Genomic DNA, 16,439 nt, shown 5'->3' on the forward strand with positions numbered 1-16,439 from the left:
ACTAGAACAGCACTCATGGGAATTGGTAGATGGCAAGTTGTTATTGTTATTATTGTTGTTGTTGTTATTTCTGGGAATTCCAGGATCTGAACTATTTTTGGGGGGCTTTTCGATGCAATGCTACAAATTTCGGAATGAAAGGGGAGGAGGGATTTCCCATTAGGAACCAATGGCTTTCTTTCGTCCCCACCTTGAACCCATTCAAAGAAAATAATACACAAACCCAACCCCAAACCATTCACATTTTCGCGCCAGGTATCTCCTGGACTCTTTTGAGTTGTAGTTTCAACATTTCAAGTACTAAACCGGAGTCTGGACAAGGGCTGGGAGGAGGAGGGACTACGATTCCCATCATCCCCAAGACAACACAGGTCGGGGAAGGTAGATTGAAAAGGGAAGAGCCATAAGTGCCCCGTGCTTTCCCTTTGCGTCTCCTTTCTGGAGTGTGAAATGCGTTGGAGGAACTAGAAATCCCTAGAAAGAACACTTCTCTAAGCATTGGTAGGCTCTACGGTGCAAATTGGTGAGAAGTTGACCACGGGGCTGCACCGGAGAACCTACATCACGCATGGGCAAACTTTGGCCATCCAGATGTTTTGGACTTCAACTCCCACAATTCCTAACAGCCAGGAAGAACATCTCCAAAAGCAGGACCTGGTTGGCTTGACTTTGTATATGTTTGTGTATGTGTGTGTGTTGGAAATGGTAGACCCAGCTGCCCTCACCATCAGGAAGAACATCTCCAAAAGGAGGACCTGGTTGACTTTACTTTGTGTGTATGTCTGTGTGTGTTGGAAATGGTAGACCGAGCTACCCTAACCATCAGGAAGAACATCTCCAAAAGGAGGACCTGGTTGACTTGACTGTGTGTGTGTGTGTGTGTGTGTGTGTGTTAGAAAAGGTAGACCAGCTGCCCTACCCATCAGGAAGAACATCTCCAAAAGCAGGACCTTTGTGTGTGTGTATGTGTTGGAAATGGTAGACCCAGCTGCCATGACTGGGAGGAAGAACATCTCCAAAAGCAGGACCTGGTTGACTTGACTTTGTGTATGTTTGTGTGTGTTGGAAATGATAGACCCAGATGCCCTCACCATCAGGAAGAACATCTCCAGAAGCAGGACCTGGTTGACTTGACTGTGTGTGTGTTTATGTGTGTGTGTGTGTTGGAAATGGTAGACCGAGCTGCCATGACTGGGAGGAAGAACATCTCCAAAAGGAGGACCTGGTTGACTTGACTGTGTGTATTTGTGTGTTGGAAATGGTAGACAAAGCTGCCCTAACCATCAGGAAGAACATCTCCAAAAGCAGAACCTGGTTGATTTGACTCTGTGTGTGTGTGTGTGTTGGAAATGGTAGACCCAGCTGTCATGACTGGGAGGATGAAAAGTCCAAAGGCAGGAGTTGGTTGCCAAGTAGGTCTGTTTTGGAGGAAGGAGGGAGGAAAGAAGAAAGGAGGAGGGGAGAAGGAAGAAGAGAGGAAGGAAAGAAGGAGGGAGGAAAAAGGAAGAATTGAGGAAGGAAGGAGGGAGGGAGGAAGAAGAGAGGAAGCAAGGTAAGATGGAGGAAAAAGGAAGGAAGGAGGAAGAATTCAGAAAGGAAGAATTGTGGAAGGAAGGAAGGAGGAAGGGAGGAAAAAAGGATGGGGGAGAAAGGAGAGAAGGAAGGAAGGAAGGAAGGAAGGAAGGAAGGAAGGAAGGAAGGAAGGAGAAGGGAGAGAGGAAAGAAGGGAGGGAGGGAGGAGGGAGGAAGGAAGAATGGAGTGAGGAAGAAGGGATGAAGGATTGAACAAGTGAGGAAGAAAGGAGGGAGGGAAGAAGAAGGGAGAAAAGAAGAAGGAAGGAATGAGGGGGGGGGGGAGGTAGAAGGGAGGAAGAATGAAGAGAGGAAAGAAGAAGGGAGGAAGAAAGACCACTACAAAGGCATCTCCAAAAGCAGGACCTGATTGCAAAATTGATCTACTGTGTGTGTGTGTGGGTTTTTTGGAGACAGTCACCATACTTTTCCTGAACCTTCCCAGATAGAAAAGTCCAAGATGGCACCAAAACTCAATTGGCATCCTTTGGAGAAGTCAGTAGGATGATAAAAATCACGAGTGTTTCAGGTGTGTGTTGGAGACGGGATCCACAGCTGTCACGGCCACCAGGAAGAGACGTCCGAAAGCAGGACCTTTTTTCGCCAAGCAGGTCTGCTTGCCTTTTGCGAGTGTTTTGGAAACAGCAGCCACAGCTGCCACGACCACCAAAATGGAAATCTCCAAGAGCAGAACTTCATTGCCAAATGGATTCTTCTTTGACTTGGTGTGCTTGATGGGGATGGTCACCAGGACCTCGAGAAGGAAAAGTCCAAGAAGGCACCTAAGCGCATTTGGCATCCTTTGGAGACATCAGTACGAAGGGGGGAAGATGTAGTAGGATGCAAACAAAATCACTCGTTCTTTTCTGCCATGGCCACCAGAAAGAAAAGTAGATCTACATAAATTGGTGTGTGTTTTGGAAACAGGAGCCACATCTGCCATGACCACCAGAAAGAAATCTCCAAAGGTAGGACCTGATTGCCAAATGGGTCTTCTTAACCTTTGTTTGGAGTGCGTTGGAGATGGCATGACCACTAGAAAGTGAAGTCCAAAAGCAGGACTGTGTTGCCAAGTGGATCCGTTTTAGAGACGGAAGACACAGCTGAAAATAAAGTCCAAGAAGGCACCTAACTTCATTTGGCATCCTGTGGAAGATGTAGTAGGATGCACACAAAATCACTCGTCCTTTTCTGCTATGGCCACCAGAAAGAAAAGACATATTTGCCAAGTAGATCTGGTGTGTGTTCTGGAAATAGTAGCCACATCTGTTATGACCCCTGGAAAGTGAAGTCCAAAAGCAGGTCTTGGGTTGCCAAGTGGATCCGTTTTGGAGACAAGAGCCACAGCTGATAGGAAAGTCCAGGAATGCACCTAATCTCATTTGGCATCCTCTGGAAGATGTAGTAGGATGCAAACAAAATCACTCGTTCTTTTCTGCCATGGCCACCTGATTGCCAAATGGGTCTCCTTAACCTTTGTTTGGAGTGTGTTGGAGATGCCGTGACCCCTAGAAAGTGAGGTCCAAAAGCAGGACTTGGTTGCCAAGTGTATCCATTTTGGAGACAGAAGTCAAAGGAAAGTCCAAGAAGGCACCTAACCTCATATGACATCCTCTGGAAGATGTAGTAGGATGCAAACAAAATCACTTGTTCTCTTCTGCCATGGCCACCAGAATTGGTGTGTGTTTTGGAAACAATAGCCACATCTGCCATGACCACCAGAAGGAAATCTCCAAAAACAGGACCTGATTGCCAAATGGGTCTCCTTAACCTTTGTTTGGAGTGTGTTGGAGATGCCATGAGCTCTAGAAAGTGAAGTCCAAAAGCAGGACTTGGTTGCCAAGTGGATCCGTTTTGGAGACGGAAGCCGCAGCTGAACCGAGTGTCCGTTTGGCATCCTTTGGACAAGTTAGTTGGAAGAAGAAGAGGGAAAAAAATCACTCGATTTTGGATGGATGGAATAAAGCAAAAGAACGGAGTTGGAAGGCCGGAGCAAAAGGATGTCCCTGGGCATCGTAAGGCACCTGCAAGAGAACTGGACGTCTGACCAAGGGGCACGTTGCGTGGTCAAGAGTGGGTAAAGGACGACGACGGCATCCTTCTCCGGCCTCAGACGTACATGGCCCTGGACATCACGAAGGCCTTGTCGGTGGGCAGCGGGGTCAAGGCGGTCTCGTCCTCCATGGCCGGGAAGGAGAGCCCGTCGTAAATGGGGTTGATCTGATCCAAATAGTCGTCGTCCTCCAAGCCGGGCCCGACTTCGCTGGCCGCCTCCCGCTCCTCCAGCGTGGGCAGTTCGTGGTACCGGGGGGCATCCTGCGGAAAGGAAAGAAAGGATGAAAAGGGGCAAGAGAGGGCACCCCCGTCCCTTCGGCGTTCCTCCTTTTCCTCACCTTTGTCGCCTCATCCTTCGAAGCTCTGAAAGTGGCTGAAGTTGTCAAGGGATTGCTTTGGAGCAGGCACGGGTCAACTGTGGCCCTTCTACTGGCTGTTGGGAATTGTGGGTGTTGAATTCCAAAAGGGCCAAAGTTGACCCATGCCTACTTTGGAGCATTCCCAAAGCATGTTTTGTCGAAGGCTAACATGGCCGGAATCACTGGGTTGCAGTGAGTTTTTTGGGCTGTTTGGCTATGTTCCAGTAGCATTCTCTCCTGACGTTTTGCCTGCATCTGTGGTTGGCATCTTCTGTTGGCAGTGAAGCAAGTGGAGTGTGTATATCCCCATGGAATAATGTCCAGGGTGGGAGAAAAGTGCTTGTTGAAGTCCAAAACACCAGGAGGGCCAAAGTTGGCCCATGCCTATTTTGGAGCATTCCCAAAGCACGTTTTGTCGAAGGCTAACATGGCCGGAATAACTGAGTTGCTGTGAGTTTTTTGGGCTGTATGGCTATGTTCCGGTAGCATTCTCTCCTGTCGTTTTGCCTGCATCTATGGCTGGCATCTTCTGTTGGCAGTGAAGCAAGTGGAGTGTGTATATCCCCGTGGAATAATGTCCAGGGTGGGAGAAAAAGCGCTCATTAGTTTGAAGCAAGTGTGAATGTTGCAATTAGCCAGCTTGAATAGCATTGAGTAGTCAATTAGTGAGGGTATATGCTGGGGAAAGTGGAAGGTAAAAGGAAGAGGGGCCGACCAAGGGCAAGATGGATGGATGGACTGTCCTTGAAGGAGCTGGGGGTGGTGACGGCCAACAGGGAGCTCTGGCGTGGGCTGGTCCATGAGGTCACAAAGAGTCAGAGACGACTGAACGAATGAACAACAACACCATCTGCAGAGAGGTAGCCTGGCTGTTGTTGCCTGGAGGCATCCTCTTTTGGGGAGGTGTTAACTGGCACTTGGGTGTTTACTGTCTGGAGTTCTCCTGTTGCTGAGTGGCATTCCATATTTACTATATTGATTCTGGTGAAAACATTGGAAATGAACAAAATCTGGTTGCCAGTATTTAAAAACAAAACACCAGAATCAAGACAATCAATAAGGAACGCCGCTCAGAAGAAGTCCAGACAACAAACAACAAAAGTGCCAGCCGTAGTGTTTGTTTTTATGTGACTTGGTTGGGTTCTACTTGTTTTTGCTTGATCTCTTAATCGTAATAAATCATTCAAGCGCCAGTGAACACCTCCCAATCACAGGATGCCTCCAGGCAACAGAGGCCAGGTTACCTCTATGCAAATGCCCTCACTGATTGACTTTGCAGGTTCATGGCTACTCAATACTATTCAAACTTGCTAATGGCAACATTCACACTTGCTTCAAATAGACAAGGGTTCTTTCCCCACCCGGGACATTATTCCACAGGGATATTATATACACGCCACTTGCCTTCTTTCCAACAGAACCTCTGAAGATGCCATTAGTCACAGATGCAGGCGAAATGTCAGGAGAGAATGTTACTGGAACATGGCCATGCAGGCTGAAAAGCTCACAGCATGGCCATGAAATCCAACAACAACAACAACAACAGCAATAATAATAATAATAATAATAATAATAATAATAATACATAGATTGGCTGCCATAGATGTGGGTGAAATGTTAGCAGAGAATGCTACTGGGACATGGCCATGCAGCCTGAAAAGCTCACAGCATGGCCATGAAATCCTTCAACAACAACAACAACAACAATGTAGTAGTAGTAGTAGTAATAATAATACATGGGTTATATGGCCATGTTCCAGAAGCATTCTCTCCTGACGTTTCACCCACATCTACGGCAGGCATCCTCAGAGGTTGTAAGGTCTGAGTGAGGTTTATATATCTGTGGAATGTCCTCACAACCTCCGAGGATGCCTGCCATAGATGTGGGCGAAACGTCAGGAGAGAATGCTTCTGGAACATGGTCATACAACCCATATTATTATTATTATTATTATTATTATTACTATTATTATGGATTTCATTGCCATGCTGTGAGTTTTTCAGGCTGTATGGCCATGTCCCAGTAGCATTCTCTCCTGACATTTTGCCCACATCTATGGCAGGCATCCTCAGAGGTTGTGAGGTCTGTTGGAAATGAGGCAATGTGGAATGACCTCACAACCTCTGAGGATGCCTCCCATAGATGTGGGCAAAACATCAGGAGAGAATGCTTCTGGAACATGGCCATACAACCCATGTACTACTACTACTACTACTATTATTATTATTATTATTATTATTGTTATTATGTTGTTGTTGTTGATGATGACGATGATGATGATGATGATGATGATGATGAAGGCTTTCATGGCCATACTATGAGTTTTTCAGGCTGTATGGCCATTTCCCAGTAGCATTCTCTCCTGACATTTCACCCACATCTACAGCAGGCATCCTCAGAGGTTGTGAGGTCTGAGTGAGGTTTATATACCTGTGGAATGTCCTCACAACCTCTGAGGATGCCTGCCATAGATGTGGGCGAAACGTCAGGAGAGAATGCTTCTGGAACATGGCCATACAACCCATATCCTACTACTACTACTACTACTACTACTATTATTATCCTCAGAGGTTGTGAGGTCTGAGTGAGGTTTATATACCTGTGGAATGTCCTCACAACCTCTGAGGATGCCTGCCATAGATGTGGGCGAAATGTCAGGAGAGAATGCTTCTGGAACATGGCCATACAACCCATGCATTATTTTGTTGTTGTTGTTGTTGTTGTTGTTGAAGGCTTTCATGGCCATGCTGAGAGCTTTTCAGGCTGTATGGCCATGTTCCAGTAGCATTCTCTCCTGACATTTAATAATTAATAATACCGTTTTGGCACTCCAAAAAAAGGAGGGAAGTGACCACAGGAAATTAGAGAGTTTTTCGTATGAATAATTTTTGCATCTCATTCTCTGCAATGCTAGAAATGTGGAGATTGAAGGAAAGTTTCTTTGGAGGAGAAAATTCTTATTTGCAGAGAAGGCATCTTGCTGCTTCCCTGTAGCCTCAGGCAAAAGCAAACTCTCCTTCGTGATTATTGATTTCCGTTGCCATTCTGATCCCATCCTGCCTGGGATTTGGGAATGCAACACGAGTTCTGTATTTCTTTGCAAACCATTTCAGATTGCAAAGGAAGACAGAACTGGTTTTGCATTCCCAACGCCAGGCAGAACGATGCGACGATGCGATTGCATCCATTGTTTTCCCCGCTCATTTGCTCGCTCGCTCGGCCACCAGCTTGCCCTCACCTCCGTTGCGGTGGGAGCCACCCCTCCAAAGGGATCCTCGGTGGGTTCCAAATAGGAACTTTTGAGTGGGATATTTTCAACCTCATTGGGGCGAGGAACCTGGAATAAACCACAGAAGCCGTGAAGATGGAGTCGCACCCTCGGATAGAGAAAGGCAGGCCACAATCTCCTTAGAGCAAGCAAGCGTTTGGGCCATGCAAATATATATATACATACAACAGGGTGCAATTTAATCTTCATGACTTTCAAACCATCGTAACATTGCAAGTTGCAGCAACCAAGCCTTGCAAATAGCAGGAAGGTGATGCTGAGAACCACACTCCAAAAATGGGAGAATTTGCACAACTGAAAAGACAAGTATCCACTATTGCAATAATACCAAGGTGTAAATGTAATCAAACCTATAATTAGTTCGATGGGTATGTGTGAATTCAAAACGTGGGTAGTTACATAATCCAAGCCATTGCACAGACAGCAAAACATAGGACTGCTGCATTCGCAATTTTCCAGGAAAGGAAAAGCCCTCTGGATAGCGAAAACAATCCTTTCATTGAAGATAATTAAAAAGCAGGAAAGTAAAACGCACTTTAAAGAAATAGGTAAATCCAGTTAGGTAGGATTGGATTACCTATCTACCTACCTATCTATCTATCCATCCATCTATCTACCTACCTACTTATCTATCTACCTATCTATCTATTCATCAATCTATCTACCTATGTACCTAACTACCTACTTATCTACCTACCTACCTACTTATCTATCTGTCTACCTACCTATCTACCTACCAACCTACCTATCTACTTATCTATCCATCCATCCATCCATCCTTCTATCTACCTACGTACCTACCTACTTATCTATCTACCTATCCATCCATCCATCCATCTATTTTTCTTTATTTATTTATTACTAGTACTTTTATCCCACCCTTCTCAACCCCCGGAGGGGGACTCAGGGCAGCTTACAAAGAAGGCAGAATTCGATGCCTATACATAATAATACATAGTATAAAAAATATAAAAACAATATACAAAATGTAATTAAAACGATTATCTACCTACGTACCTACTTATTTATCTACCTACCTACCTACCTACCTACCTACCTATCTATCTATCCATCCATCCATCCATCCATCCAGCCATCCATCTATCTACCTACGTACCTACCTACTTACTTATCTACCTAACTACCTACCTACCTACTTATCTAACTACCTACCTATCTATCTACCTACCAACCTACCTATCTACTTATCTATCTGCCTATCTATCCATCCATCCATCCATCTACCTACGTACCTACCTACCTACTTATCTACCTACCTACCTACCTATCTACATATCTATCTACCTATCTATACATCCATCCTCCATACGTACCTACCTACCTACTTATCTACCTACCTACTTATCTACCTATCTACCTACCTACTTATCTACCTACCTACCTACTTATCTACCTACCTACCTATCTACCTACCAACCCACCTATCTACTTACCTATCCATCCATCCATCCATCCATCCATCCATCCATCTACCTACGTACCTACCTACTTATCCATCCATCCATCCATCTACCTACGTACCTACCTACTTATCCATCCATCCATCCATCTACCTACGTACCTACCTACTTATCCATCCATCCATCCATCTACCTACGTACCTACCTACTTATCCATCCATCCATCCATCCATCTACCTACGTACCTACCTACTTATCCATCCATCCATCCATCCATCTATCTATCTACGTACCTACCTACTTATCCATCCATCCATCTACCTACGTACCTACCTACTTATCCATCCATCCATCCATCCATCTACCTACGTACCTACCTACTTATCCATCCATCCATCCATCCATCTATCTACCTACGTACCTACCTACTTATCCATCCATCCATCTACCTACATACCTACCTACTTATCCATCCATCCATCCATCCATCCATCTACCTACATACCTACCTACTTATCTACCTACCTACCTACTTTTCTATCTACCTACCAACCTATCTACTTTTCTATCTATCTATCTATCTATCTATCTATCTATCTATCTATCCATCCATCCATCCATCTACCTACATACCTACCTACTTATCTACCTATCTACCTACCTGTCTGTCTGTCAGTCTGTCTATCTAACCATCCATCCATCTACCTACCTACTTATCTACCTACCTACCTACTTATCTATCTACCAACCTATCTATCTACCTACCAACCAAGCTATCTATCCATCCATCTACAATACAACTGAACCCTATATATTCTGATATAATAAATAAATAAAATGAACTAATTATATGTTTAATCACATTGACACCTCCGTATTATTGCAGTAGTGGATACTTGTCTTTCAGGTTCTTAGGGAACGGATTTCCTTTTGTGAGCAATGGAGACTCCTGGCAAAGTATTGGAATGGCACTGCAGGAATCAAAGCCCAGCATTGACCGATGGACTCTTTCCTTTCGGCGATTTGCCATCTCTAAGAATACCAGTGTTATTTTAGGATAAAGTACAACTTCTAGAACTGTCCAAAGAGTTCTTCTGGTAGTTGCAGTTCCAAAAAGGAAAAGGAAAGATAGTTTCCCAAAGCTTTGCAGAAGGAGTGGGCAGAAGGAGCGGCATGCAGCCCGTCCACGCAAAGAGGAGGAGCGAGATTTGGAAGGTGTTCGCCTGAGATGTGAACCAGATTGGGAAGCACTCTGTGCCGTAAGCAGCGTGGAGACGAAAACTTACCGGCTCCGTTTCGTCAGACAGCTGGCAAGGCGGGGGCGGCTTGTACGGCGGAGGCCCTTCCAAGCTGCAACGACAAAAGAGAACGAGGACGTTGGGAACGAGGATTCAAGAGAGATATTGACAAGCTGGAATGTGTCCAGAAGAGGGCGACTCAAATGATCCAGAGTCTGGAGAACAAGCCCTATGAGGAGCGGCTTAAGGAGCTGGGCATGTTTAGCCTGAAGAAGAGAAGGCTGAGAGGAGACATGATAGCCATGTATAAATATGTGAGAGGAAGCCACAGGGAGGAGGAGGAGGGAGCAAGCTTGTTTTCTGCTTCCCTGGAGACTAGGGTCTGGAGAACAAGCCCTATGAGGAGCGGCTTAAGGAGCTGGGCATGTTTAGCCTGAAGAAGAGAAGGCTGAGAGGGGATATGATAGCCATGTATAAATATGTGAGAGGAAGCCACAGGGAGGAGGAGGAGGGAGCAAGCTTGTTTTCTGCTTCCCTGGAGACTAGGGTCTGGAGAACAAGCCCTATGAGGAGCGGCTTAAGGAGCTGGGCATGTTTAGCCTGAAGAAGAGAAGGCTGAGAGGGGATATGATAGCCATGTATAAATATATGAGGAAGCCACAGGGAGGAGGAGGGAGCAAGCTTGTTTTCTGCTTCCCTGGAGACTAGGACGCAATGGAACAATGGCTTCAAACTACAAGAGAGGAGATTCCATCTGAACACGAAGAAGAACTTCCTGACTGTGAGAGCTGTTCAGCAGTGGAACTCTCTGCCCCGGAGTGTGGTGGAGGCTCCTTCTTTGGAAGCTTTGAAGCAGAGGCTGGATGGCCATCTGTCAGGGGTGATTTGAATGCAATATTCCTGCTTCTTGGCAGAATGGGGTTGGACTGGATGGCCCAGGAGGTCTCTTCCAACTCTTTGATTCTAGGATTCTATGAGGACATTGGAGCCTGGTGTCCAAAGCAAGGGACGTCCTAGTCTCATTCTATTCTGTTTTGGTTGGACATCACCTGGAATAATAACCTCTACGTCCGGTACTGGGCAAAGCTATTCAAGAAGGAGGTGGGCAAGGTGGAAGAAGGTCCAGAGAAAGGCCACCAAAGTGGTCCAAGGTCTGGAAACCAAAAGATGGGTCTGTTGAGCTTGGAGAAAGAAAGGCTAATATCTATATAAACAAAAATGTAATGTTCGTTTGTGGGATGAACAGAACTCAAAAACCACTGGACACCAAATTTGGAGACAAGGCACCTCTCAGGCCAACGAGTGACCATCACTCATAAAACATGGAAAAACACAGCAAAAGAGACTTAAAAAGCACCAAAAAGGTAATGACAAAAAGCTAAATGACAATACAGTAAAGAGGGAAGAAAGAGGGAGGGAAGGGGAGAAAAGAAAGAAAGAAAGAAAGAAAGAAAGAAAGAAAGAAGGAAAGGGAGAAGGAAGCATGGAAGCAAAGAAAGAAGGAAGGAAAGAGGTAGAGAAGGAAGAAAGGAGAGAAAGAGGGAGGAAAGGAAAGAAGGAAAGGGAGAAGGAAGCAAAGAGAGAAGAAAGGAAAGAGTAGAGAAAGGAGAAAGGAGAGAAAGAGGGAGGGAAAGAAAGAAGGAAAAGGAAGCATGGAAGCAAAGAGAGAAGGAAGAGAGAAAGAGGGAGGGAAAGAAAGAAGGAAAGGGAGAAGGAAGCATGGAAGCAAAGGGAGAAGGAAGGAAAGAGGTAGAGAAGGAAGAAAGGAGAGAAAAAGGGAGGGAAAGAAAGAAGGAAAGGGAGAAGGAAGCATGGAAGCAAAGGGAGAAGGAAGGAAAGAAGTAGAGAAGGAAGAAAGGAGAGATAGGGGGAGAGAAAAAAAGAAAGAAGGACAGGGAGAAGGAAGCATGGAAGCATAGAGAGAAGGAAGGAAAGAGGTAGAGAAGGAAGAAAGGAGAGAAAGAGGGAGGGAAAGAAAGAAGGAAAAGGAGAAGGAAGCATGGAAGCAAAGAGAGAAGGAAGGAAAGAAGTAGAGAAGGAAGAAAGGAGAGAAAGAGGGAGGGAAAGAAAGAAGGAAAGGGAGAAGGAAGCATGGAAGCAAAGAGAGAAGGAAGGAAAGAGGCAGAGAAGGAAGAAAGGAGAGAAAGAGGGAGGGAAAGAAAGAAGGAAAGGAAACATGGAAGCAAAGAGAGAAGGAAGGAAAGGTGTAGAGAAGGAAGAAAGGAGAGAAAGAGGGAGGGAAAGAAAGAAAGAAGGAAAGGGAGAAGGAAGGAAAGGGGTAGAGAAGGAAGAAAGGAGAGAAAGAGGGAGGGAAAGAAAAAGGGGGAGGAAGGAAAGTTAGAGAAAGAAGGAAAGAAAGAAAAAAAGGGAAAGAAGGAAGGAAAGGCAGAGGGAAGCATGGAAACAAAGAGAGAAGGAAGGAAAGAGGTAGAGAAGGAAGAAAGGAGATAAAGCGGGAGGGAAAGAAAAAGGGAGAAGGAAGGAAAGTTAGAGAAAGAAGGAAGAAGAGAAGGAAAGAAAAAAGGGAAAGAAGGAAGGAAAGGGAGAAGGATGGAAGCAAAGAGCGAAGGAAGGAAAGAGGTAGAAAAGGAAGAAAGGAGAGAAGGAAGGAAAGGGAGAAGCATGGAAGCAAAGAGAGAAGGAAGGAAAGAGGTAGAGAAGGAAGAAAGGAGAGAAAGAGGGAGGGAAAGAAAAAGGGGGAAGGAAGGAAAGTTAGAGAAGGAAGGAAGGAAGGAAGGAAGGAAGGAAGGAAGGAAGGAAGGAAAGAGAGAAAGAAAGGGAAAGAAGGAAGGAAAGGGAGAGGGAAGCATGGAAGCAAAGAGAAGGAAGGAAAGAGGTAGAGAAGGAAGAAAAGAGAGAAAGAGGGAGGGAAAGAAAAAGAAGGGAAGGAAGGAAAGTTACAGAAAGAAGGAAGGAGAGAAAGAAAGAAAAAAGGGAAAGAAGGAAGGAAAGGGAGAAGGAAGCATGGAAGCAAAGAGAGAAGGAAAGAAAGAGGTAGAGAAGGAAGAAAAGAGAGAAAGAGGGAGGGAAAGAAAAAGGGGGAAGGAAGGAAAGTTAGAGAAAGAAAGAAGGAAGGAGAGAAGGAAAGAAAAAAGGGAAAGAAGGAAGGAAAGAGGGAGCGAAGGAAGGGGGAAGAGGTAGAGAAAGAGGGAGGGAAGGAAAGAAGGAAAGAGAAGGAAGAAAAGAGAGAGAGCAGAAGAGAAAGAAAAAGGAGAAAGGAAGGAAGGAAAGAGGGAGTGAAGGAAGGGGGGAAGATGTAGAGAAAGAGGGAGGGAAGGAAAGAAGGAAAGAGAGAAGGAAGAAAAGAGAGACAGAAGAGAAAGAAAAAGGAGGAAGGAAAGAGATAGAGAAGAAAGGAAGAAGAGAAGGAAAGACGGGAAGGAAGGAAAGAGGGAGGGAACGAAGGAGGGAACAAAGGAGAGAAAGAGGGAAGGTTGGCCAGAGCAATGCGTGGCGGGCACAGCCAGTCATAGAATAATAGAGTTGGAAGAGGCCTCCAAGGGCCATCCAATCCAACCCCCTTCTTTCTGCCATGCAGGAGAAACACAATTAAAGCACCCCTGACAGATGGCCATGCATCCTCTGTTTAAACATCTGCAAGGGTGGAGCGGCCACCACATTCCAAGGCAGAGAGTTTCACTGCTGAACAGCTCTCCTTACACAGGCATGGGCAAACTTTGGCCCTCCAGGTGTTTTGGACTTCAACCCCCACAATTCCTAACAGCCTACACAATTAAAGCACCCCTGACAGATGGCCATCCAGCCTACCGGCTGTTAGGAATGGTGTCTCTCTACCTGGCAGAAGCGGGTAGGTCCCTTCAAAGTCTAGGGAAATGTAGACTGTGTTGGAGTGTAGTACCGTCTCCATCTCTGGAGAATTTAAAGCAGAGGCTGCAGCCTACACAATTAAAGCACCCCTGACAGATGGCCATCCAGCCTACTGGCTGTTAGGAATAGTGTCTCTCTACCTGGCAGAAGCAGGTAGGTCCCTTCCAACTCTAGGGAAATGTAGACTGTGTTGGAGGGTAGTAGTCTCCATCTCTGGAGGATTTAAAGCAGAGGCTGGATGGCCATCTGTTGGGAAGGCTTGGATGGTGTCTTCCTTGGAAGAAGGAGGTTGGGCTAGATGGCCTTTGAGGGTCCCTCCCAACTGTATGATTTGAATGTCTAGACTTTTCCTTTGCTTCTCTCACACACACAACACTGAGTCACAGATTGGCTCGCTTACTCGTCCTCTTCGTGATCCATGCGGTTCTTCTGTTGCTGGCGGCAGATGAGGACGCCGGTGGCCACCACGGCCAAGGCTACGATGCCTGCGATGAGGCCGCCGATGATGCCCCCGGTAGTGCCCGCCCCCTGCAAGTTGGGCTTATCTGGAGGGGGAAAAAACGAGAGAAAGCAAGAGAATTAAATCAGAGAAAAACACAGCCACATGGCCTGACTCGCATTCGAACTCAGGACCTCACCTGCCTCAAGCATCCCTTCTTCGCTCTATGAGTTGTCAAAGGCTTTCATGGTAGGAATCACTGGGTTGCTTTTCGAAGCTCTAGGTGCTCTTACTGCCTATTACAGGGAAAACCAGCTGATCCCTAATCCATCTAAAACACAGACATGTGCCTTTCATCTCAAGAACAGAGAAGCATCCCGAGCTCGGAGGATTATTACCTGGGAAGGAATCCCACGGGAGCATTGCAGCGCACCCAAATACCTGGGAGGAGTCACTCTGGACCGTGCTCTGACCTACAAGAAGCACTGCCTGAACATCAAGCAAAAAGTGGGCGCTAGAAACAATATCATACAAAAGCTGACTGGCACAACCTGGGGATCACAACCGGACACAGTGAAGACATCTGCCCTTCGCTGTGTTACTCTGCTGCTGAGTATGCATGCCCAGTGTGGAACACATCTCACCACGCTAAAACAGTGGATGTGGCTCTTAATGAGACATGCTGCATTATCACGGGGTGTCTGCGCCCTACACCACGGGAGAAATTACACTGTCTACACCTGACATCCGCCGGGAAGTAGCAGTCATAGAATCATAGAATCATAGAATCAAAGAGTTGGAAGAGACCTCATGGGCCATCCAGTCCAACCCCATTCTGCCAAGAAGCAGGAATATTGCATTCAAATCACCCCTGACAAATGGCCATCCAGCCTCTGTTTAAAAGCTTCCAAAGAAGGAGCCTCCACCACATTCCGGGGCAGAGAGTTCCACTGCTGAACGGCTCTCACAGTCAGGAAGTTCTTCCTCATGTTCAGATGGAATCTCCTCTCTTGTAGTTTGAAGCCATTGTTCCGCGTCCTAGTCTCAAAGGAAGCAGAAAACAAGCTTGCTCCCTCCTCCTCCCTGTGGCTTCCTCTCACATATTTATACATGGCTATCATATCTCCTCTCAGCCTTCTCTTCTTCAGGCTAAACATGCCCAGTTCCCTAAGCCGCTCCTCATAGGGCTTGTTCTCCAGACCCTTGATCATTTTAGTCGCCCTCCTCTGGACACATTCCAGTCAATAGTGAAAGGACCAAGGCAGAGACATCTCCAGCTCATCCCCTGTTTGGGTATCAGCCAGCATGTCAACGTCTTAAATCCAGACATAGTTTTCTAAGATCTACAGAGAAACTCGCTGGAACACCCCAGCAAGCGAGAGTCCAAAAGTGGCAGGCTCAAACCCAGAACCTCAATCCATGGCTGATACCAAATGAGAGACTCCCTCTGGAAGACTGGGTGACTTGGAAGGCGCTGAACAGACTGTGCTCTGGCACCACGAGATGCAGAGCTAACCTCAAGAAATGGGGCCACAAAGTGGAGTCCACGACATGCAAGTGTGGGGAGGAGCAAACCACTGACCACCTGCTGCGATTCACCCTGAGCCTGCCACATGATGCACAATGGAGGACCTTCTTGCGGCAACACCAGAGGCACTCCAAGTGGCCAGATACTGGTCAAAGGACATCTAATTAACTACCAAACTCTCACATTTTGTATTTTCTCTGTTTGTTTGCTTTGTTCTGTTAGAAATGTAATATAATTGACTGGCTGCCCTGACACGAGAAATAAAATAAATAAACTGGGTTGCTGTGGGTTTTTTGGAACTGTCTGGCCATGTTCCAGTAGCATTCTCTCCTGACATTTGAAGATGCCATTAGCTACTGATGCAGGCAAAACGTCAGGAGAGAATACTGCTGGAACATGGCTATACAGCCCCAAAAACTTACAGCAACCCACTTCTTTGCTCTTTTGTTTTCATGTTTTAATGCTTTGGTCTTTGGCCACTAAGTGGCACTATTGCGCCGCCTTGGGATGTTGTTTAGCATTTCTGGGCGCATCTCACCAGTAGCAAACAACTTACTCCAGGGTTGTTGTAGGTTTTTTCGGACTGTATAGCCATGGTCTAGAGGCATTCTCTCCTGATGTTTCGCCTGCATCTATGGCAAGCATCCTCAGAGGGAGTGTGGTCTGTTGGAACTAGGAAAAGGGCTTTGTATATCTGTGGCATGACCAG

The 16,439-nt window shown here is 46.2% G+C and overlaps 1 protein-coding gene across 1 annotated transcript in view; it reads right to left on the minus strand.

The window, feature by feature from the left end:
- Positions 1 to 1,869: 1,869 nt before the first annotated feature.
- LOC132780564 (nectin-2) overlaps positions 1,870 to 16,439 on the minus strand; it is a 140,579-nt gene continuing 126,009 nt past the window's right edge. Inside the window, exons 6-9 of the mRNA XM_067461543.1 lie at positions 14,164 to 14,308; positions 9,984 to 10,047; positions 7,226 to 7,324; positions 1,870 to 3,888 (exon numbers count right to left, since the gene is read on the minus strand). Of these exons, the coding sequence (XP_067317644.1) occupies positions 3,682 to 3,888; positions 7,226 to 7,324; positions 9,984 to 10,047; positions 14,164 to 14,308 (515 nt within the window). The 3' untranslated portion in view covers positions 1,870 to 3,681. The remainder of the gene's footprint in view (positions 3,889 to 7,225; positions 7,325 to 9,983; positions 10,048 to 14,163; positions 14,309 to 16,439) is intronic.

The sequence above is a fragment of the Anolis sagrei genome, chromosome Y, assembly GCF_037176765.1.
Source record: "Anolis sagrei isolate rAnoSag1 chromosome Y, rAnoSag1.mat, whole genome shotgun sequence".
In the NCBI taxonomy this organism is placed as follows: Eukaryota; Metazoa; Chordata; class Lepidosauria; order Squamata; family Dactyloidae; genus Anolis; species Anolis sagrei.